Below are 24,077 nucleotides of genomic sequence, written 5' to 3' on the forward strand. Positions count from 1 at the left end.
GCTGGAAAAAAATGTTAAATGCCTCTGTGTCTGTCTATATATGTTGTTTGTCTGTTGGCATTGAATGTTTGCCATATATATGTTCACTAGCTGTGCCCGGCCACGCGTTGCTGTGGCTGAGTCTGGTGGTGTTGGTCAGTCTACATTAGGTTGTATTGATGCTGTGACCTCCACCCTTCTTTATACTCACATTAGTAGTAGTATTTGAAGTCTGTTACCTTCTTCAATTTTTGTGTTGATTGATAATTGCTTGAGATCCCTGTTGTCTTTGGTTTGTTGTTAATTGTAATGTCTGATTCTGCTGAGTGCGGTTTATATTTTTATTGTGGTACAATAGTCTTTTTTTTTTGTTTTGCCTGTGTAGGTGTTTATTATTATTGTTGTTGTTGTAGTGATTATGAAGGTTGGATAAGTTAGATGCTACTGTATTGTTTTTTGGAGGCCCAATTTAGCACTGACTGGCCTCTCAGCCTCAGTGCCTGGCTGTTTCTTGCCTGTGATGGTGTGGATTCTTATTGTTGTTGTTGTTGTCATTGTTATTATTGTAATTGTTTTTTTGGAGGCCAAGTGTGAATGTAGGGATTGGGGAGGTGGATGAGTTGTGTTGTCAAATTTTGTATTTGTTATAGTCACAATGCGTTGTTGTGAGTTTTGTGGGTCTGGATTGTGGTTTTGTGGTGTGGTTGTGTTGTTACAACTGAGAGGCATGGCTTTTGTGTTGTGTTGCGAAGTTTTGTATTTCTGGGTCGTTTAGTTGTGTGCCAAGTTTTGTATTTCTGGGGCGTTTAGTTGTGTTGTTGTAGTCACGATGCATTGTTGTGAGTTTTGTGGGTCCGGATTGTGGTTTTGTGGTGTGGTTGTGTTGTTACAACCGGGAGGCAAGGCTTTTGCATTGTTTTGCCAAGTTTTGTATTTCTGGGGCGTTTCGTTGTGTTGTTATAGTCATGATGGGTTGTTGTGAGTTTTGTGGGTCCGGATTGTGGTTTTGTGTTGTGGTTGTGTTCTTACAATTGGGAGGCAAGGCTTTTGCATTGTGTTGTCAAATTTTGTATTTCTGGGGCGTTTTGTTGTGTTATAGTCACGATGCGTTGTTGTGAGTTTTGTGGGTCCGGATTGTGGTTTTGTGGTGTAGTTGTGTTGTTACAACTGGGAGAAAAGGCTTTTGTGTTGTGTTGTCAAGTTTTGTATTTCTGGGGCGTTTAGTTGTGTGCCAAGTTTCGTATTTCTGGGGCGTGTAGTTGTGTTGTTATAGTCATGATGCGTTGTTGTGAGTTTTATGGGTCCGGATTGTGGTTTTGTGGTGTGGTTGTGTTGTTACAACCTGGAGGGAAGGCTTTTGCGTTGTGTTGCCAAGTTTTATATTTCTGGGGCGTCTAGTTGTGTGCCAAGTTTCGTATTTCTGGGACATTTAGTTGTGTTGTTATAGTCACGATGCATTGTTGTGAGTTTTGTGGGTCCGGATTGTAGTTTTGTGGTGTGGTTGTGTTGTTACAACCGGGAGGCAAGGCTTTTGCATTGTGTTGTTAAGTTTTATATTTCTGGGGCGTTTAGTTGTGTGCCAAGTTTCGTATTTCTGGGGCGTTTAGTTGTGTTGTTATAGTCACGATGCATTGTTGTGAGTTTTGTGGGTCCGGATTGTAGTTTTGTGGTGTGGTTGTGTTGTTACAACCGGGAGGCAAGGTTTTTGCGTTGTGTTGCCAAGTTTCATATTTCTGGGACATTTAGTTGTGTTGTTATAGTCACGATGCGTTGTTGTGAGTTTTGTGGGTCCTGTGTCGTTTTGTGGTGTGGTTGTGTTGTTACAACCGGGAGGCAAGGCTTTTGCATTGTGTTGCCAAGTTTTGTATTTCTGGGGCGTTTAGTTGTGTTGTTATCGCATGATGCGTTGTTGTGAGTGTTGTGGGTCTGGATTGTGGTTTTGTGGTGTGATTGTGTTGTTGTAACCTGGAGGCAAGCCTTTTGCATTGTGTTGCCAAATTTCGTATTTCTGGGATGTTTAGTTTTGTTGTTATAGTCACTGCGCAAACAACTTTATCATTTTATATATATAGACTAGCTGTGCCCGGCCACGCGTTGCTGTGGCTTAGTCTGGTGGTGTTGGTCAGTCTACATTAGGTTGTATTTATGCTGTGACCTCCACCTTCTTTATACTCACATTAGTAGTAGTATTTGAAGTCTGTTACCTTCTTCAATTTTTGTGTTGATTGATAATTGCTTGATATCCCTGTTGTCTTTGGTTTGTTGTTAATTGTAATGTCTGATTCTGCTGAGTGCGGTTTATATTTTTATTGTGGTACAATAGTCTTTTTTTTTTTGCCTGTGTAGGTGTTTATTATTATTGTTGTTGTAGTGGTCATGAAGGTTGGATAAGTTAGATGCTACTGTATTGTTTTTTGGAGGCCCAGTGTAGCACTGACTGGCCTCTCAGCCTCAGTGCCTGGCTGCTTCTTGCCTGTGATGGTGTTGATTCTTACTGTTGTTGTTGTTGTTGTAATTGTTATTATTGTAATTGTTTTTTTGGAGGCCAAGTGTGAATGTAGGGATTGGGGAGGTGGATGAGTTGTGTTGTCAGATTTTGTATTTGTTATAGTCACAATGCGTTGTTGTGAGTTTTGTGGGTCCAGATTGTGGTTTTGTGGTGTGGTTGTGTTGTTACAACTGAGAGGCAAGGCTTTTGTGTTGTGTTGCCAAGTTTTGTATTTCTGGGGCGTTTAGTTGTGTGCCAAGTTTTGTATTTCTGGGGCGTTAAGTTGTGTTGTTATAGTCACGATGCATTGTTGTGAGTTTTGTGGGTCCGGATTGTGGTTTTGTGGTGTGGTTGTGTTGTTACAATCAGGAGGGAATGCTTTTGTGTTGTGTTGCCAAGTTTCGTATTTCTGGGGCGTTTAGTTGTGTTGTTATAGTCACAATGCGTTGTTGTGAGTTTTGTGGGTCCTGTGTGGTTTTGTGGTGTGGTTGTGTTGTTACAACTGGGAGGCAAGGCTTTTGCATTGTGTTGCCAAGTTTTGTATTTCTGGGGCGTTTAGTTGTGTTGTTATCACATGATGTGTTGTTGTGAGTTTTGTGGGTCTGGATTGTGGTTTTGTGGTGTGGTTGTGTTGTTGTAACCTGGAGGCAAGCCTTTTGCATTGTGTTGCCAAATTTCGTATTTCTGGGATGTTTAGTTTTGTTGTTATAGTCACTGCGCAAACAACTTTATCATTTTATATATATAGATTGTAATCCGCCCTGAGTCCCCTTCGGGGTGAAAAGGGCGGAATATAAATACTGTAAATAAATAAATAAATAAATTTCAAGTCCATTGTAATTAGAAAAATCTCTCTATGGGCAATGCACTAGAAAAGAGCGAGTGCAGAAGGAACATTAAAAAGCCACCTGATCCTCAAGGCCACCTGATATGGCGTGGTCCTCCTGGCTTCTCCTTCTAACGTTTCACCATCCGGGAGGGAAATTCGGATTGGCCGTTGCTCTTTCAGGGCCCACTCCGCACGGCGCTCTTCCGCAGTGGCTTTGAGCTGTTCGTAAAGCGCCAAGCGCTCAGCGACGTGGGCAGGAAGAGCCCTTGCCTGGGAGACAAAACAAAAGACCACAAGTATTCTTTAATATTGTTTTTAAGGAAAACGGCAGTTTTTGCAGGGAAAGACAGCAGGAGGCAAAAATCTTGGAGTAGACTTGAAGTTGACATCTCTTGGAGAGATTTGTAAGCTGCCCTAAGTCCCCCTTGGGGGTGAGAAGGGTGGGGTAGAAATGTTATAATAAACAAATATAATAAATAAATTGTATACTTTTAGAATGCACGCGTTTGAATTCGTGACATACACAGCAAAGGCACATTCTGCAAACGGCTCACCGTTGAACCATTTAATAATAATCACACCATGTAACACGATTTTGTTCCTGGCTTATAAATGTCATTTACAGTAGAGTCTCCCTTATCCAATGTAAACAGGCCAGCAGAATGTTGGATAAGCGAATATTGGATAATAAGGAGAGATTAAGGAAAAGCCTATTAAATATCAAATTAGGTTATGATTTTACGAATTAAGCACCAAAACATCATGTTATACAACAAATTTGAAAGAAAAAGTAGTTCAATACGCAGAAAAGCTATGTAGTAATTACTGCATTTACGAATTTAGCACCAAAACATCACGATGTATTGAAAATATTGACAACAAAAATGCGTTGGATAATCCAGAACGTTGGATAAGCGAGTGTTGGATAAGTGAGACTTTACTGTACTAATTGGTTCTAACATTGGGAAAGTCTATTCAACTGCAAAAACATTGTCTTTGCAGGACATTATGCTGCGGCACAGTTTGCTATTGTATTTCAATAAATATCTCCAACAACTTATGGCAACCTCATGAACTAAGTTTCTGGAGTTGAACTACAGTAGAGTCTCACTTATCCAAGCTAAAAGGGCCGGCAGAAGCTTGGATAAGCGAATATCTTGGATAATAAGGAGGGATTAAAGTAGAACTCTATATTCAGAGTTTGTGGGTCCAATGCCCACCAGAGTTCATGTTCCATATGGAGGACTGTATAAGTCACTAATTGTGAGTCCAAATTTAAACGTCCAAGTACAGTAGAGTCTCACTTATCTAAGCTAAACAGGCCGGCAGAAGCTTGGAAAAGCGAATATCTTGGATAATAAGGATGGATTAAGGAAAAGCCTATTAAACATCAAATTAGGTTATGATTTTACAAATTAAGCACCAAAACATCATGTTATACAACAAATTTGACAGAAAAAGTAGTTCAATACGCAGTAATGTTATGTTGTAATTACTGTATTTACAAATTTAGCACCAAAATATCATGATATGTTGAAAACATTGACTACAAAAATGGCTTGGATTATCCAGAAGCTTGGATAAGCGAGGCTTGGATAAGTGAGACTCTACTGTACTACTTTCAAAGTAATGCCCGCACAATTAAACAGGAAATAACACATTCAAACCACTAGCAGATAATTTTTCAAATTTTGTTACCTAGCGTTATTAATTACAGTAGAGTCTCACTTATCCAACATAAATAGGCTGGCAGAACAATGGATAAGCGAAAATGTTGGTTAATAAGGAGGGATTAAGGAAAAGCCTATTAAACATCAAATTATATTATGATTTTACAAATTAAGCACCAAAACATCATGCTTTACAACAAATGGATAGAAAAAGCAGTTCAGTAAACAATAATGTTATGTAATAATTACTATATCTATGAATTTAGCACCAGAATTTCGCAATTTACTGAAAAATTGACTACAAAAAAATTGACTACCAAAAGGCAAACTGCATTGGATAATACAGAACCTTGAATAAGCAGAGCTTGGATAAGCAAGACTCTGCTGTACTAGGATTCTGGACTGTGGTCTGCAATGCATACCATGATATGAACTTAGCTACGTCGCAGAAAATAGTGATGTACCAGGGCACAAACAAGAGTGTCCCAATGTAATGTTTGGCTATTGTCCTGACGTGCATTGAGTCTTACCAATGCGCATTGGCCCCTTCTAGCTGGTGTCTTAGTTCCCAATATTTCTTGGGTTCTGAAAATGTACATTGTACTTTCAAGCCCATGCACAATGGGCTTCATCAGTGTTCTTTTTGCTCTACCAATCCATACTGACATTCGCTAGCTCAGGCCTGGGCAAATTTCAGCCCTCCACGTGTTTTGAACTTCAACTCCCACAATTCCTAACATCTGGTAGGATCTGATCCCAGGTTTCCTGTTTTAAACTGGATTATATGTGTCCACACTGCCAGATAATCTGGGATAAGCAGAAAACCTGGGGTCAGATCATGGGATATAGGGCCTGTCGGGAAAGGTCCAGAGATAAAAAAAGTTGTTTTTGTCAGAGATGGGAAGTTACTTTTGGAGGAGACTACAACACTCAGAATCTCCCCCCCCCCCCCCACACACACACAATATATGTGGCCTTTGGTAAAAAGTGTTTCCCAGCCAAAGCTGCCTTTGGAGGGACTATAGCACCCATGGCCTGGAAGGTGCAGTGCAGTCCCCCAATACAATGTCTTTATCTAGAGGGGATTCTGGGGGTTGTAGTCCTTCCAAATAGCAACTCTAAATGGCTGGAGGAAATTCTGGGAGTTGTAGTAACCCAAAATAGCAACATTAAAGGGCTGGAGGGGACTTTGGTCTCCTAAATAGCAACTCTATAGGGATGGAGAGGATTCTGGGAGTTGTAGTTCGCCCAAATAGCAACTCTATAGGGATGGAGGGGATTCTGGGAGTTGTGGTCATCCCAAATAGCAACTCTAAATGGCTGGAGGAAATTCTGGGAGTTGTAGTAACCCAAAATAGCAACATTAAAGGGCTGGAGGGGACTCTGGCCTCCTAAATAGCAACTCTATAGGGATGGAGGGGATTCTGGGAGTTGTGGTCATCCCAAATAGCAACTCTAAATGGCTGGAGGAAATTCTGGGAGTTGTAGTAACCCAAAATAGCAACATTAAAGGGCTGGAGGGGACTCTGGCCTCCTAAATAGCAACTCTATAGGGATGGAGGGGATTCTGGGAGTTTTAGTTCGCCCAAATGGCTATTCTAAATGGCTGGAGGGGATTCTGGGAGTTGTAGTTTACCCAATTAACAACTCTATAGGGCTGAGGGGATTCTGGGAGTTTTGGTTCCCCAGAATAGCAGCTCTGAATGGTTAGAAAGGGTTTTAGGAGTTGCAGTCTACCCAATTAACTCTAAATGGTTGGAGAGGATTCTGGGAGTTGTAGTTGGCCAAAATAGCCACTCTGAATGGCTGGAGGAGATACTGGGAGCTGCTGTCCCTTTTCCCAAAGGCCATTTCCCCAAGTGCGCATGCTCCAAAAGGGAGAAAGAGGGGGGAATTAACTACAGACCCCGAAAAACCTGCAGAGGCGGCTCTTCCCAACCCAAGGCCGCAGAAACAGCATCTTCCCGCACCAGACACGTGTTTCATTGGGTTCTCACGTGACGGGAGAAGGCTGCTCACGCGCAGGAAAAAGAGGTGGGCGTGGCCAAAGGGCCTCCCGAGCAGGAAGAAGCTCCCGATTGGTTGCGAGACCGAGCCAATAGGAAGGCGAGGCCGCAAAGGGTCCTCCCCGCTTTCCCGTCCCTCCTGCAAACAAGGAACCGGGAGAAGAGGTTCCGGGAAGAGAAACAACCCGAAGGAAAGGCTTCAGTTAAGAGTCCAAACCTTTTCAAGAGACAGACATAGTAAGAGCGGTTCTCAATCCCAGTTAAAACATATGGCAGAATCATCTACATTTGTCCCTCTTCCAAACAAACTTAAAATGTCAACTGAAACCAATGTAATTTACCAACAGCTTCAAAGACCCAGATACTATTTGATACACTTGCTCCTGATATGTATAACTCTTTGCCTTCTAGCACACAAATCACTTGTCCTACTCAGCTTTATGCCAGGCATGGGCCAACTTGGGCCTTCCAGGTGTTTTGGACTCCAACTCCCACAATTCCTAACAGCCAGTTAGGAATTGTTGGAGTTAGAGTCCAAAACACTTGGAAGGCCCAAGTTGGCCCATGCCTGCTTTATCCATTCTCCATCAGAAATCAATTTTGCTCCAGGCTCTTGCAACTGATTCTATGTGTTGTCAAAGGCTTTCATGGCCGGAAACATTGGGTTGCCGAGTTTTCCGAGCTGTACGGCCAGGTTCCAGAAGCATTCTCTTCTGAGCCAGATTCCAGAGGCATTCTCTCCTGACGTTTCGCCCACATATATGGCAGGCATCCTCAGAGGTTGTGAGGTCTGCTGGAAACTAGGCAAGTAGGGTTTATATATCTGTGGAATGATGCCCAGGGCGGGAGAAAAAACCCTTGCCTGTGGATAAGTCTACACAGGGACCACCAAACGCAGAAGCATTGCCTAGACAAGAATCAAGGAAGATAATAATAATTCCTACTGGAATCTGCGCGCATCATCCGAAAATACATCACACAGTCCTAGACACTTGGGAAGTGTTCGACTTGTGATACAAAATCCAGCATATCTATCTTGTTTGCTGTGTCATACAATATAATAATCATAATAATTAATTGTTCTATCCTGCCACCATCTCCCGACAGTGACTCGGGGTGGCTAACACGGGACAAAAGCCCGTGAAACATGAAAGGCACTGCAGACTTAAGTCAACCAGAGAAGTCAGCCATAGCAGAGCACTTGATGAACCAACCCGGACCCAGCATATTATTGAAGAACACAGAAATTCTGGACCACTCTTATAGCCACTATGTCAAGACTACACAGAGAAGCCACTGAAATCCACAAGAATGTGGACCATCTCGACAGGAAGGAAGAAACCAGGAAAATGAGCACAATCTGGCTATGTGGTTTTTTTTTTAAAAAAAAAATTAAAATCAGGACAGTAAATAAAGAACATCATTCAGAAAATGGGAATTCCAGGCAAGACACAATCAGGGCCAGCTAACACCTCCCAACAAAGGATTGTCCCAGGCAGGAAGCAGCCAGGCCTTGAAGCTGTAAGGCTATTTGGTGCTAATCAAGGTGATTAATTGCAACATTCACACTTGCCACACTATTCCACCTTGGACCTTCCAGATATATAAGCCTCACTTGCCTAGTTTCCAACAGACCTCACAACCTCTAAGGATGCCTGCCATAATGTGGGCAAAACATCAGAATGCTTCTGGAACATGGCCATACAAAACATGAGGTTTCTCTAGGATGAACGGATCTGATATTACATTTTAAATTTATATATTGTAATTTATAAAAGGTAAAGGTTTCCCCTGACGTTAAGTCCAGTCATGTCTGACTCTGGGGGTTGGTGCTCATCTCCATTCCTAAGCCGAAGAGCCGGCGTTGTCTGTAGACACCTCCAAGGTTATGTGGCCATAGGCATGACTGCATGGAGCACTGTTACCTTCCTGCCGGAGCGGTACCTATTGATCTACTCACATTTGCATGTTTTCTAACTGCTAGGTTGGCAGAAGCTGGAGCTAACAGTGGGCGCTCAAGCCGCTCCCGGGATTTGAACCTGGGACCTTTCAGTCTGCAAGTTCAGCAGCTCAGCGCTTTAACACACTTCGCCACCGGGGCTCATGGTAATTTATATTGTATTATTAATAGTTTTAATTGTCTTATGCATTATTTTGATACAGATTTTGTATGGGCATCGAATTGCTGCCACTACTGTAAGCCACCCTGAGAAGGGCGGGATATAAATATTAGAAATAAAAATAAATAAATACATACATACAGTCCAGAAAACTCACAGCAATCAAAGTTTCTATCCCTGAATATTCAATTCCAATAGACTCACAACTTACATACTGGTTAATTTGCAATTAAATACAAAATTAACTGGGGGGGGATAAAATTCGAGTCTCCACCATCATATAGCCAGTCAATGAATGGCAATGTGGTATGCCAGCATATATGGTAAAGTCCATATAAAGTGGGACTGGAATCAAATCCAGTCTTTTTCCTCATTAAGGACTATGGAATGAGTCTCATTCTGTTGAAGGCAAGGGTTAAAAGCCTGCTGTCTTAAGGTATGCCTCCATTCTGTTTATGGAATGCCTTCAGGAGAAACATCCAGCTGTTGGGAGTTGTAGTCCAACATCAAGACTCCACGATTTCTGCTTAGGGTTCCTCAAAGTTTTCCCCACCAAGCGCTACATTCCAGTCTTTCGGAGGCTGAAATAACAAGGCTCGCTCCATGGCCAAGAGACGATTCGTTCTTCCCAAAACTACTCGCACAAAGATTAAGGCAGATCTGCGCTTGTTCCACATTTGCTTCTGTAAAGTCCAACCAGCCACAAAATGCCACTGTAGCTGGTCTATCCCAGTCCTCCCCTTTCCTTACCACACTGTTCCTGCATCTCCTACACTCGCCCATTGGCTTTACAGCCTATCATTTCCTCTACTATGCCTTTAAACTTTGCCTGAGCAATTCTACCACTCTGCGTAAGGAAGGCGGAAAAGCATTACGAGCTAAAGAGCAATCTTTGGTATTTCCCAGCCCTCAATGGACACACTGATACCCCCCAAGTCAGGAGAAATGACAAGTTTCCTAACAACCAGCAGATATTTTCAGTCCGTTTTGGATGCCATTTTGCTTTCCATGTCGCATTCTAATGTCCCCAGAAATGACAATGAGTAAGACATGTTGGTAGAGTCCAACAAAATGCAAAATTCCCACTGCTAAGAAGCGTTCGGTTAAAATACAGACTTCCTTAGAAGATGGTCGGCTTTCCATTAGAGGCTGGTGGGCTATCTGAAGGTGGACTTTAGGGAATTAAGAGATCCCTCCCGTCTTTCCACTTGTATGCTGCAAAAACAGCTAACTGTACAACCACTTTCTGTTTCAATGTCGATGAGAAAAATGACTTAAACAGTAAATGGAAAATCCCAATTCTCGTCTTCTTTTCCAAGTGGAATCCCAGGTCAAATGGAACAGTAGAAATAAGGGTGCTTTGAGACTGTGATCCTGTGTCCACATCACACAAGCAAAAAACAGAAAGTCTTCATTGGGGTTTAAGCCTGCAGGAAAGCTCCGTAGATGGGGAGGAGCACTGTCTTATCATAACTCTCAAAACACAAATGGAGGCAGGAAACAAGGTCAAGCACAGTGGCAACAAGATAAGGGATTTGTGAGGAAGGCAGAACATTCTCCTGATGCCGATTGTAAAAAGAATATAAAATCTAGTGCTGTATCTGGACAGCTAGAAAATACATTGATTTCAATAAACAAGTGTTTACGGTACTGACGGCTGTGGACACTTCCAATAGCTGCTGCAATCTAGGAGGCAATGGGCCAAAGTTGTTGTGTAGTATTTCCAAACCAATACACATTTCCCCATTCACAACACAGACCACTTGCTGCATGAAGCAATGAATCTAGGCATCACACAAAGGAACACATCCAAAAATGACCTCTCATGACTATCCTTTTCAATCTGAGCTCACCATGAAAGAAAGTTCTATGCTTTAAACCAGCAATATTGGAAAGCTACTTAAGAGTTCAGAGATGGTAAAGTTGGCACAGGCCTTTTTCGCCTGCTCTGTATTTCAATGCCCCAAAGTCCTTCTATGTTCAAGACTTCAATGTGTTTGCAAATTGTATTTACTCCAGGAAAATTGTATTTACCCCCTTCCATCCCAGAGTTTTAAGAAATCACTTAGTTCCCCATATTAGAATCGTTGACCATGTTTCTAAAAGTGTTAACATTACAAATCAAAACAGAAAAGCAAATCAAGAGTGAGTGGGAGGGAACAGAACAAACTTGGCCATAGTATGGAGAAATACATAAGCAAAATATTTTCAGAATTTTCACACGAATGCTTAATGTGCACGATGCAGTTTTTGTTTTTCCCTAGAAAGGCAAATGAACCATATTATGACCAATCTGGTCTTGCACAGCACATACACTCCCATTAGCACCGACTGGAGAACATCTTCCTGACTTTGAAACCACACAATGTGAGAAAGGAAGGTTTGTCTCTCTTTCTCCTAGAAATGGAGGCCACACCAAGTCATGAACACTTTATTAGTATACAATACAAAAATGGGGGGGGGGGGGGGGGGCGCGAACCCTTGAAGGTTTACTGCGTAGCTTGCATTCTGTCTTGGTACCATTTCTAGACCACCTTCCAAAACACAAGACAGTCAACAAGACAGCTGGCTCGAGGATCCTCCATCCACCGCGGCCTTCCTTCCGTGGACATCCGACAGGGTGCCTCTCCCGCTCTTCCGACGTATTTCCAACGTGTGAGACACCTACCACACACTCAAAAGAGGGCTTATATACAAGAAGGTCAATGTTTCTATCAAAACAATAAAACTAGTGCTTTTATTAAAGGTGTTAAGGTACAGTTCCAAGGTGGTGCTGCAGGGGGTTTGCTGCCAGCCTGAGCCCATTCTCCCCACACAAGAAAGAAAGAAAGAAAGAAAGAAAGAAAGAAAGAAAGAAAAAAAACACTTGAAAACAAGCCAACAATATATCCAAACCTTTTTTCTCCTTTTAAAACAATCACAGTTTCGTTTAAAAAAACATTAAATTATTTACAAGGGTTTTCAAAATAGCTGCCCACTTCCAGGATTCCTTCCGTGCAGCCATTTCCACCCAAACTGTTGCGGTGTTTTGCGCCGCGGGACAAAGAGACTATGTGGTAAAAACATGCCAAGGATTGAAAAAATACACAAAGAACATTGTATTTTCATCCTCCTGTGGTATGCTGCTTTTTCTCCCCTTCTAGGAAGGTTGAGATGCAGGTCTGAAAAGGGACATGCACACCCCGAAGCCATCCGAGAGAGAGAAGATGTTAGCCGAAGAACCCAGTTAAGCTTTTGAGTGAGCATTGCTCTTGCGATCTATGAGCAAAGTGGGATGTGGAGAAGGGTTTTATCCTATCAAACTTTGCCTTGAAGGTTCCCAAAACCTGGCCTTTGCTTCCCTCTCTTCAACAGGCCTGTCCTTCATACGAGACACTAACGCTTCCTTAAAAAATACAGGTTTTATTTCAGTTTTTCTTTTAGCAAGTGAAACGCAAACGAAACAAGAAAAGAACAAAAAAAGGGGGGGACACACCCACCTAGACAGGAAAACTCTTCCTGTTCAACAACCTGCTTTTGTTTTGCTACGTTGCTGTTATAATCTTTAGGGGTTTTTTTACACACATTATGTACATGGCGGTCACATTTAACTGCAAAGATGTTTAAAGGAAAAGCACAAAATCAGGGATTTAAGGAAGGGACGGGGGAAGAGAGATGTTAAGATTTGCCATTAAAATATACCGCCTTTTTACAAGTCGTGTTCCCTTCCATGACTTTTCCTGCAAAAGGCTGGGAAGTGGCGAACTGTGTAATTGGGTCTGCAGGGGAATGTGTTTCCATTCTCAGCAAAGGTTTCTTTTTTAAAAAATCAACAAATTGCCACCGCAAAGGGAAGAGAGAGAGCAGCAGAAATAAGACATTTCACATTTTTTCCTAGAAAGGAAACAAACAAACAAACAAAGAGAACAATTGTTCCTTGTTCACTATTGGTTTCGATCTGTTGCACTCTGCAAAAATACAAACACTGCCAAGTATTTTCTCCTGGCACAACCTGCACTATGGGGCTCTTAAAAATCTGGGGCAGATGAACAACCCTCAGCGACTGCAAATATACGGCACAGGAAGGGATTTCTCTCCCTTTTCTGTCCCCACCCAATGTCCGAAGGTGAAACACATTGTCGCGAGTTGTAGAATCATGCGGTGAAGATAAAACATTTTAATAAGAGATGCACAAGCGAGTCAAAACCCTATTGTCGCCTGAGGCAAACAAAGTTGTTTGCTTACCACAAATAGAGTGGGTTTGGTAGATCCATGTGTTACACAAGTTAGACCAGCTACCTAGATGGGCCCAGACACCTATCAGGGATGCTGGGAACTGTAGTTTGGTGAGGGGGCACTCACACTGGCCCACAGTCTCACCAGCCAGGAGTTTCCCTGGACTTTGTGATGGGGAAATCTGCTTACGACAGAACATTGTTCAGAAAATCAAGCTTTTTGCTTCCAAGGTATGGTCGCACATCCTGCAATGGAACAGAAGCTTATTCTGCCGCTGCCTCTCTCTTCTGATGGACTGAGAATAGAAAAGCTTGGAAGGATGGGAGATCTAGTCCAACTATGAGGAGCAGCCTCTTTTATAAAAGGCAGACTTTGAAATGCCCCCAAGCAAATGCTTTCCTTCACGTCTTTCCTTGGATTCTGGATGGCTGGTTATTTTACTGAAATGGAAAGCGGCAGAGAAAAGCAACTCTATTTTGAGAATGTGGAGCTCATGCCATCTGGACAAACTAGAAAAAGCAAGAAGTTGTGTAAACCAAAAGATGACAAGGCCATCCTCAGATGTATTTTTAAAAAATGTGCATAGAAGGGATAGTGTGTGTCTGGCAAATGCACACAACAGCAGAATCTTCTGACAACTATGGGCTGTTTTGCTTTCAGAGATAAGATAAAACAACTATTACGGGAATTCCAGTTTTGTGCCCACTGTCACGTGGGAGAACAAACAATACAAAGTGGATAGAGGGGAAGACAAAGAGAGGACTTTCAGAGCTATTCATTCAGTTTCTAGGAAAGGACAGCCAAATCCAAAGTGGCTGAAATCAGAACCTGTAGCATTGAACAGATTCAAATTGAGAGCCGTGAAGGCAGGAAGGTAGAGCTGCCTTAGGTGAGAATTAAATCAGGTTTCCTGGGGAGCGTTTCTGACCATCAAATACTCCCTTGCATTTGTTCTTTTCTCAAAGGTCATAAGAAGTGGATGGTTCAATACAGCAAACTCCCAATTTAGGAGAAGCAGATAGTGCCCTGCGCCTCAGTACTATTTCTAAACTGACCAAATAGGCTGCTCAGTGGGACAAATCTAGCCCATCCATAGCCATCAATTATGTTTATTTCTGGTGGGAAAAGAGCCCTCCAGTTCTGGGTGGGCGATACCTGGCTGGCTTTGGAAGGGAGAGATCACAGAGGATCTCTCATGACTCTACAGGTGTCTCTTCTCCCCCGTTTTCAACATCAGAGAAGCCAAAAGCTTTAGCCGGCTACAACTGATGGGGAAATAGCTCACTGAACATTTGTGCTCTGCCCTGGAGTCACTAATCTGGCACAAACTCAAGTTCTAACCTGGTCTTGATGTTGTTTTGACGTTGAGAACGTTACCAATCTAAAGGAACAATGTGAGGATGAGGAAAGACACAGACAGCATATGCACCATATCCTACAGCTGACTCAAGACGCGAGATGAACACAACTCAAAAGGCATCAAAGAAAGGGGCACATACGCTACTGAAAAAAGAAAATAAAGTCACTGATGACTAGAAAAGAAAAGAAAGGAAGAATTAAACGAAATACTTTAAAATCTGCCTTCAAGTGTTCAGTGTTCTTTCCTACCTCCCTCTGCTTTTCCAGGACTCCCAAAGCTGGCATATGTCATTCATCCCTTGTTTGGTTAGCTTACTGTCACTACTGAAAGCATTCTAATGTAGGATTTGTTTGTAAATTTTCCTCCCTTCCCTCCCCCCCCTCCAAAGATCTCTGGTTTTTGTAACTTCTGCTTATGTTTAGGTCAACGGTTAAAAAAAGAAAAAAGCTCAAGGAATCAGCAAAACAAAAAAAGGTAGAACGAAACGGTAGTATTGAACATACCTTAATCTGCAACAAAAAAAAGTTGTGAGCCTTCCCCCTTTAGGGGAATTTTTTTAAAAAATGGTGAAAGTACCACTTCCACTGCTCTCTATAAAAGTTCTGGAACACCTTCAATGCGTTCAGTACCTGGGCGGGAAGAAGGGGCGTTTGGGCGAGAAGAAGGGGGGTGCCCTGGCGAAGGGGGGCCGAGGCCTTTTTAAGCTGTTAAAGGGGTCTCTGTTTAGAAACAGCTCCCTGGGGCGGAAGTCGGGCCTCTGGTTCCGCATCCCCAGCCCCCCTCGGTTTGCGGTGTCCCGGTGAGAGGGCAGAGAAGAGGCGATGGAAAGGGCGGCCGCCACCCCCAGCGGGTCTCTCGAGAGGGCGCCCAGGCCCACGCCGTCGCGGGGTCGGCCCAGGGGCGGGTCCCGCTGGGGCGGAGCGCGTTGGTCCCGGGGCCCTCCTGGTGGGATGTTAAAGCGCTCTTTGACCGTTCCTTGGAGGCCAACGGGCCCGTGCTCCGCGGCCAGGGAAGGGGCCGGGAAGGGGCGGCCCAGGTCCCCCCCGGGAGGTGGCGGGGGGCCAGAGAAGCGCATGCCGCCACGCTCCCCAGGGAGAGGAGGGGGCGGCTGGGTAGGGAAGGGCACCCCAGGCAGGTCTAAGGAAGGCGGGGGTGGAGGGGGCACCCCGCAAGGCAGGGACAAGGGGGGATCCTTCGGGAAGGGCCCGGGGTGGTCTGCTGTTGGCATTCGCGGCGGCGGGACAGAGCGATCCCGGGGGAAAAGGCCGCCCAGATCCTTCGGCGGGAGCGGCTGAGGCCCGGCCGGGGGCGGCCCTATTTGGTCCCTTGGGAAAGGCGCCCCTGCTCGCTCTAAGGGGGGAGGTGGCACGTGGCGGTCGAAAGCAGGGCCAAAGCTACCGGCCCGGAAGCTGCTGACGTTCTCCTGAAAGGAGGGAACCCGGTCCTTGTACTGGTTCTGAAAAGAAGATACGATGCCACCGACTCCGCCGTCAGCGCCAGAACCCACGCTGGGCATTTCTGTGGCGCTTGAAGGGCCGTTGTCAAAGGTACTCCCCGGACTGGTCAACTCAAACCACCCGGCTCGGTTGGTCTCTCGCCCGTGACCCCGGTTCCCCTTCCCAAGGACTCTGATGGACTCAACGGTCTGGATGGGTTCCCCGGACATACCCCGGTTGGAGGCGTTGTGGTAACCCAGCGTCTCTATGGGAGCTCCCTTCTCCTCGGTGCTATCTGGTAAGTCTAAGCAGGACGAGGACACCCGGGTCTCGATCCGGTAATGCTCCTCTTGCTGCTTCTGCTGGTCTCCTCCTGCAGAAATCCCTGCCGGGCCGACACCGGCAACATCGCTGGAACTTCCTTTGGAACTGTTTGGGCCAAATTGCTTGTTCTCATCGGAGGGCTTGCGGGAGGCATTTTTAAGCATGTTCTTGAACTCAATGGTCGAAGTGGCCGAGATGGAAGCCGCAGGGAGCTTATCCGCGTTGGTCCCAGCGAGTCGGCTGGCTGGCGTTCCAAGGGCATTTTGGGGAGAGAAGAGTGATCGGTGTGGGACCAAATGAGGAGAATCCGGATACTGCTTCTGGGACAGGTTTGACAGTGCCATGGATTTGGATAAGCTGTTGTGATTGGAATCCGGTGGGAAAAAGACATCGTTCTTGCTTGGTGTGGGTGACGTATCCGGCCCGGAGTCATTCCCTTGCAAACTGTAGCCGCTGTACATTCCTGGAGGGGACAACAGGTCACAGCTTTCGCTTTGGTCATGAAGAGATCTCATAGTTTGGGGAAAAGTGGACTTCAGGCCAAAGCCAGAGGATCTCTGGTTGTAACTCGACATAACTGGTTGGTACTCTGAAGAGTCAGAGAGCTTATTAGGTTTCAGGATGGATTTGGGTGGCGGTTTCTCTAAGTTCATCAGACCAGATGGTGGGGGGACAGAGTAGTCAAAATCACGGTAATCTTCATCTTCTTGGAAGGAGGTGTCTGGGTAGAACTTCTCCTGAGGAGAATCCATTAAAGAAGAAGGCAATTCAATGCCATCAGAGGGCTGCTTGTACAATCCTGGGGAATCCCGGCTCAGACCAAAAGACCGGAACACCGAATTAGAGAGCTCTTGGGAATAGCCATCATCCCGGCTCTGAAGAGGCGATCTAGTGCTGCTGGGAGTCGAAGAGCCTGGGCTGATTATCTTGGAGAGCAGTGACATGGTGTCAACGTTGCTAGAGGAAGGCTTGTCCATCATCTCATCTTGGGTCGGCGTTCCACTCCGTTCGTCACGTACCGGGGTCCCGTCTATGCTGTCCATCGAAGTGCTGGTGGGCCCCCCGCGGTTGAAATCGGTCGAGGAAGAGTGGCTTTCGGGTGGCACGCTGGACCCCAAGCTGCTCAGAATTGGGATGTTGAGATTCAAACCACTGAAACCTGGGTTTCCCTTCAGAAAGTTGTGTATCTTCATTTCCAGACTGGGCGATGTTGGCTCCGACTCTGCCTTTGTCTCAGAGATCTCGGAAGACTGGTTTGTGGGGGGCTCGACTGGGCGTAGGGCAGGACTGCTGACCTGCGAGCCGGCAAACCCAATAGAATTGCTTGGTGGCTTAAAACTGGGAGTGGAGAGTGCGGCCCCATGTCCAGTGGGAATTTTGTTGACCGACGTGGAGGATACCTCAGCAGAAGAAGAGGAATTTGGAGAATACCCAAAAGCCTGAGGCATGAAAGAGGGGGCGTTGGAAGAAATGCTTCGACCTTTCCCCGCAGGAGCTGTTGTGTTGGCAGGCGACGAAGAAGTACTTTGTGACGCTGCCTCACTGGGCTGGGATGTATTTCCAGCCACACTCTGGAGGAAGGATGACAAACCTGAAAATGGAAGAGGAATGTTTTGATCAGATATCAAGAGGCAAAAGCACCGGTCCTTTTAGACAACAAGCATCAAGTCTCCTCTTTTTACATGACAAATCAAGCCAAGCTGTTTTACCAGTGCATTCTGAAACTACGGGGCTAGCAACAAACCTTGCAAACCCGAAGAGGACTGAGACTGGGACTTGGACAGCACAGACAGGATGCTCTCTGGGGTGATCTCCACCTTGGAGAAGATGTTCGCCAAAGGATTTGTCGGTGTTGTGGGCAGAGCACCCGAAGCCGGGGCCTTCACACCACTCGCCAGAGTTGTTGGGCTTGCCGAGGTCCCAGGCGAGGGCCTCGAGGCAGGACTGACACCTGGGGAATGGAGGAAGAAAAAAAAATTCATAGGTTATAAATGCAGCAAGGGTGTTGGGTGCAATAAGGACACATTTGATAGTTTGCAGGGGGTCTCACTCTGACCTGAAGTAGAGAATAATAATAATAATAAATTAATAATAATAATAAGAAGAAGAAGAAGAAGAAGCAGCAGCAGCAGCAGCAGCCATTATCAGGACCTCAAGATCGAACTGCAAAAGCTCTGGCATAAACCAGTACAGGTGGACCCGGTGGTAATCGGCACACTGGGTGCCGTGCCAAAAGATCTCAGCCAGCATTTGGAAACAATAAACATTGAAAAAATCACGATCTGTCAACTGCAAAAGGCCACCTTACTGGGATCTGCACGCAACATCAGAAAATACATCACACAGTCCTAAACACTTAGGAAGTGTTCGACTTGTGATTTTGTGCTACGAAATCCAGCATGTGTCTCTTGTTTGCTGTGTCATCTTTGTGTCAATAACAATAATAAAAAACTTAATTGTATACCGCCCTATCTCCCTGAAGGGACTCAGGAAAGTTTCTAACATGTAGGGCAAACATTCACTTGCCAGAAAAAAAACGTACAGACAATATACAGGAGAGTCTCACTTATCCAACATAAACGGGCCGGCAGAACGTTGGATAAGCGAAAATGTTGGATAATAAGGAGGGATTAAGGAAAAGCCTATTAAACATCAAATTACATTATGCTTTTACAAATTAAGAACCAAAATGTCATATTTTACAACGAATTGGTAGAAAAAGCAGTTCAATACATAGTAACATTATGTAGTAATTACTGTATTTATGACTTTAGCACCAAAACGTTGCAATCTATTGAAAACATTGACTACAAAAAAATGACCACCAAAAGGCAGACTGCGTTGGATAATACAGAATGTTGGATAAGCAAAGCTTGGATAAGTGAGACTCTACTGTATATCAAAATAGATAACACAACCTAATGAACTTAACAACCAAAATATCAACAACAAAAGCATCCTAAAATGCCAAAAACCTATTAAAACATACTAAAAGTAAAAATAAAATATTTAAAACCCATTTCATCAGAACCAGGCAGGAGGGACACTACAAAAAAAAAAAAGATTCCACAGTGTTCAAAACATAGGCATCCCTCAGTTAACAGTGCTTGTGAGAAAGAAGCCCCTTTCAACAAAGACTCCACACTAGGCTGCCTCCAATAATAATAATAATAGTAATAATAATAATAATAATAATAATAATAATAATAATAATAATAATAATAATTTTATTTTTATACCCCGCCCCATCTCCCCGAGGAGACTCGGAGCAGCTTACAGTAGTAAACAAATCAAAAACAGATAAAATCACATCTATATATATAAATGAGTGATGGCATCACGGTGACCAACAAAACAACAGGCCCCCCACCCTCGAAATTTGACAACACAACCCATCATCCACGCCTCTAGGTTGATACAACAACAACAACAACAAAAGAAAAATAAAGTCCTAATTAGAGGGAAAGGAATAATTGTTTTTATCCAATTGCTGCCAGTTAGAGAACTAATCTCTGCCCACTTGGTCTCCTAGCAACCAACTCAGCCCAGGGGACAGGCAGACTCTTCCACAGATTGTCTAATTTGCACTAGATTACATGGCAGTGTAGACTCAAGGCACTTCCACACAGCTATATAACCCATTTATAATCTTATATTATCTGCTTTGCACTGGATTATCTTGACTCCACACTACCATATAATCTACTTCAGTGTGCATTTTATACAGCTGTGTAGAAGGAGCCTTATATAATCCAGTTCTAAGCAGATAATATAAGATTATCAATATACAGTAGAGTCTCACTTATCCAACATAAACAGGCTGGCAGGATAAGTGAATATGTTGGATAATAAGAAGGGATTCAGGAAAAACCGATTAAACATCAAATTAGGTAATCGTTATACAAATTAAGCACCAAAACATTATATTATACAACAGATTTGACAGAAAAAGTAGTTCCATGTGCAGTAATGCTATGTAGTAATTACAGTAGAGTCTCACTTATCCAACACTCGCTTATCCAACGTTCTGGATTATCCAACGCATTTTTGTAGTCAATGTTTTTAATATATCGTGATATTTTGGTGCTAAATTCATAAATACAGTAATTATTTTTTCTAGTTATTTTTATTTATTTATTTATTTATTTAATAAGTAATCATTTATTCTTTATTTAATTATTTATTATTTAATTACTGCATATTGAACTACTTTTTCTGCCAAATTTGTTGTCTAACATGTTGTTTTGGTGCTTCATTTGTAAAATCATAACCTAATTTGATGTTTAATAGGCTTTTCCTTAATGCCTCCTTATTATCCAACATATTCGCTTATCCAACATTCTGACGGCCCGTTTATGTTGGATAAGTGAGACTCTACTGTACTGCATTTACAAATTTACCACTAAAATATCACAATGAATTTAAAACACTGACTACAAAAACATTGATTACGAAAAGGCAGACTGCGTTGGGTAATCCAGAACATTGTATAAGCAAATGTTGGATAAGTGAGATTCTACTTTAATATGAAATAATTACTGGGATAGAATAATGCAGAACAATATAATCTCTAAAACCAGGACAGTAAATAAAGAGCAACACTCTGAAAGCAGGAAAATTGGAAATTCCAGAAAGGAAACAATCAGGGCCAGCTAACACCTCCCAAGAAATTATTCTTCCAGAAAGGAAGCTGAGAAGGGAGTGAAGCACTGTGTATTACCAAGGTCATTATTATTACTATCATTACTTTTATTATTATTATTATTATTATTATTATTATTATTATTATTATTGTTGTTGTTGTTGTGTTGCGGTCAACCGTGAAAATGAATACAATCTGGTTCCAAGTATTCAAAAACACTCAAATCAGAATATATAAAAATTAATGTGGTATAATAAAACAGAACAATACAACCTCTAAAATCAGAACACTAAATAAAGAACAACACTCTGAAACGGGAATTCCACACAGGAAACATTCAGAGCCAGCTAGCACCTCCCAACAAAGTATTCCCATCATCAAAGTCCGGCAAATCCTCTGTTTTCTCAGGGCCACAGACAGTAGAAGCACATAAAATATCGCAAACAACACCACTCTGAAAACAAGAGAATTCCAGACAGGAAACAATCAGGGCCAGCTAACACCTCCCAACAAAAAATTCACTCAGGGAGGAAACAGCCAGGCTTTAAAGCTGCAAGGCCATTACATCCTAATCATTTCCCCTAATTGCAGCATTCATACTTGCCTCCAACAGACAAAAAAAAACCAATCAGAAATATTGTATATTCACAACCTTTAGGAAATAATATCCCCTGATGGCGCAGCGTTTTAAAGCGCTGAGCTGCTGAACTTCTGGACCGAAAGGCCGCAGGTTTGAATTGGAGGAGCGGAGAGAGCCCCCACTGTTAGCCCCAGCTTCTGCCAACCCAGAAGTACGAAAACATGCAAATGTGAGTGCATCAATAGGTACTGCTTCGGCGGGAAGGTAACGCCGCTCCATGCAGTCATCCCACATGACCTTGGAGGAGTCTACAGACAACGCTGGCTCTTTGGCTTAGAAATGGAGATGAGCACCAACCCCCAGAGTCAGACATGACTGGACTTAATGTCAGGGGAAAACGATTACCCTTTACCTTAACTACCACCAATTCCTCAATACTTTATTTCCCATACCACCAGACTTCGCCACAGCAACGTGTGGCCGAGCACAGCTAGTATACCAATAAACAATAAACACACTTTGGTAAAAACCTGGGTTGGCTCCTAAAAGAGGAGTGGGTCAGATAAGTGCAAATAGTGTACGATGCAAATTAGAAGAGAGGTGGGTACCAGGGACTATTCTCCCATTAAAGTGCTGGAGAAGGCGAACCTAGAGACAATGTACGGCTAAGGAGTAAAAATACTATAAAGTAAAATAGACAACAGGGCTATCCAAACTAAGAAAATCAGTCGCCAAAAGCCTGTTGGCAGAGCTAAGTTTTCAGGCTCACCAATGTTTTCCCTCTCCTCTGCTGTTTAGACAGAAGGTTTTCTTAGCAGATTTGGAATGGTGAAAGAACACAGACTGTTGTTTGGAGCAGCAGTTTGGAGCAGTTTGGAGCAGCAGACCCACAGTGAACCTGAGCTAGGAAAGAATGGGATTCTACTCCTACCAATATGTACCTGGTAAACAACAGATGCCTCCAGGATCCCTTGGTGAGTATGTGTGAACAGTGAAAACTGAGAGCAACTAAGCCTGCATCAACAGGAAGGCAGCATGCTTTCCCAGTAAGGTGACCTTTTGCAGTTGGCAGGAAGGCAGCACCTATTAAAATGCAGTCTGAGTCCTGCTACATGCACAATGGAGGACCTTCTCACAGCAACACCAGAGGCACTCCAAGTGGCCAGCTTCTGGTCAAAGGACATTTAGTATAATGCCAAGTTTTTAACTCTGTGTTTTCACATACATTACCACTGTATCCTGGGTTCACTTCTGACATGATAAATAAATGGGCCTGTGCAAAAAGCAGATTATAGGGAAACCTGAGTCCCAGTGGTCAATGACACCTACTCAGCCTCCATATTTCATACATAACATGGCAGAAATTGTCAGAGTAATTTGCAGCGCAGCAGTAGTTGGATGGAATCAGTGGAATGCAGAACGAAGAGACATCAGAGACATTGATAAAACTATATACAAAGTTTCACTGACTTCAGTAATAATCAAGACAAACAGGCTTGCAGACAAACACAGGACTTGACTCTACTCAGAACAGAACTAATCAGATCTGATGCAATCAGCAATACACACACACTTGTGTCTGGACACTCCCCAGCTCCAGCCACACATCAAGGTCATCACAGCTTCTCAGCAATTAACTCTTTCCAGACTATAGTACACTCTGGATGATGCAATTGGTATGCAATACAGGCAAGACACAAATTTCATTTAAACACTACCAATACACAAATCCCACATTAACACAAATGGCTGCAAGTAACCTGGGAATAACTCACCGGTGTTCTTCATCACAGAAGTCAAGCTGCTGAGAATGGAGCTGATTTTAGCCAAATCCACGTTGGCCAGGTTTGGAAGGGCCAAGGCCGGCGACGGCGGGAGTGGGGTGGGTGGGTTCGTTGGCTTGGGGGTCGGCAGGGTTACAGGGGCTGGAGCCAACGGGGCAGCAGTCACAGGCGCTGGGGCTGGAGCCACCGCAGCCACAACCGTTGTCGGAGGTGGTGTCTTTGGGATGCTTTCGACCACCTTTGCAGGGTCTGGTGTTGAAACAGCGGGTTTTTCCTTTCTTTCTTCGACTGTTTCAAAAGCAAAGGGGGAAGAGAGCTGAGTTTAGTAATGGGTCTGCACAACTGGACCTTATTCAGGGCAGAAAGCCTAGGAAAGTTGCAATCCTAGAATCATAGAATCCTAAAGTTGGAAGAGACTTCGTGGGCCATCCAGTCCAACCACATTCTGCCAAGAAGCAGGAAAATTGCATTCAAACTGCTCCCGACAGATGACCATCCAACCTCTGTTTAAAAACCTCCAAAGAAGCCTCCACCACATTCTCGGGCAGAGAAAGACTTCCACTGCTGGACAGCTGTCTCTCACAGTTAGGAAGTTCTTCCCCATGTTCAGTGGAATCTCCTTTCCTGTATTGTTTTTTTAATAT

The 24,077-nt window shown here is 43.7% G+C and overlaps 2 protein-coding genes across 4 annotated transcripts in view; both read right to left on the reverse strand.

Moving 5' to 3' along the window:
• tars2 (threonyl-tRNA synthetase 2, mitochondrial) overlaps window positions 1-11,358 on the reverse strand; it is a 66,685-nt gene extending 55,327 nt beyond the window's left edge. Inside the window, exons 1-2 of the mRNA XM_062965130.1 lie at window positions 6,873-11,358; window positions 3,376-3,566 (exon numbers count right to left, since the gene is read on the reverse strand). Coding sequence (XP_062821200.1) covers window positions 3,376-3,566; window positions 6,873-6,926 — 245 coding nt within the window. The 5' untranslated portion in view covers window positions 6,927-11,358. The remainder of the gene's footprint in view (window positions 1-3,375; window positions 3,567-6,872) is intronic.
• Window positions 3,430-24,077, reverse strand: part of rprd2 (regulation of nuclear pre-mRNA domain containing 2) — a 50,371-nt gene continuing 29,723 nt past the window's right edge. For 2 of the 3 annotated variants that reach the window (XM_062965128.1, XM_062965127.1), the window contains 3 exons: window positions 23,425-23,721; window positions 18,172-18,378; window positions 12,475-18,018 (listed from right to left, as the gene is read on the reverse strand). In XM_062965128.1, coding sequence (XP_062821198.1) covers window positions 15,290-18,018; window positions 18,172-18,378; window positions 23,425-23,721 — 3,233 coding nt within the window. In that variant the 3' untranslated portion in view covers window positions 12,475-15,289. Of the gene's footprint in view, window positions 3,567-12,474; window positions 18,019-18,171; window positions 18,379-23,424; window positions 23,722-24,077 lie in introns of those variants that run through there. The other variant, XM_062965129.1, reaches the window with a different exon arrangement.

The sequence above is a fragment of the Anolis carolinensis genome, unplaced genomic scaffold, assembly GCF_035594765.1.
Source record: "Anolis carolinensis isolate JA03-04 unplaced genomic scaffold, rAnoCar3.1.pri scaffold_14, whole genome shotgun sequence".
Classification (NCBI taxonomy): domain Eukaryota; kingdom Metazoa; phylum Chordata; class Lepidosauria; order Squamata; family Dactyloidae; genus Anolis; species Anolis carolinensis.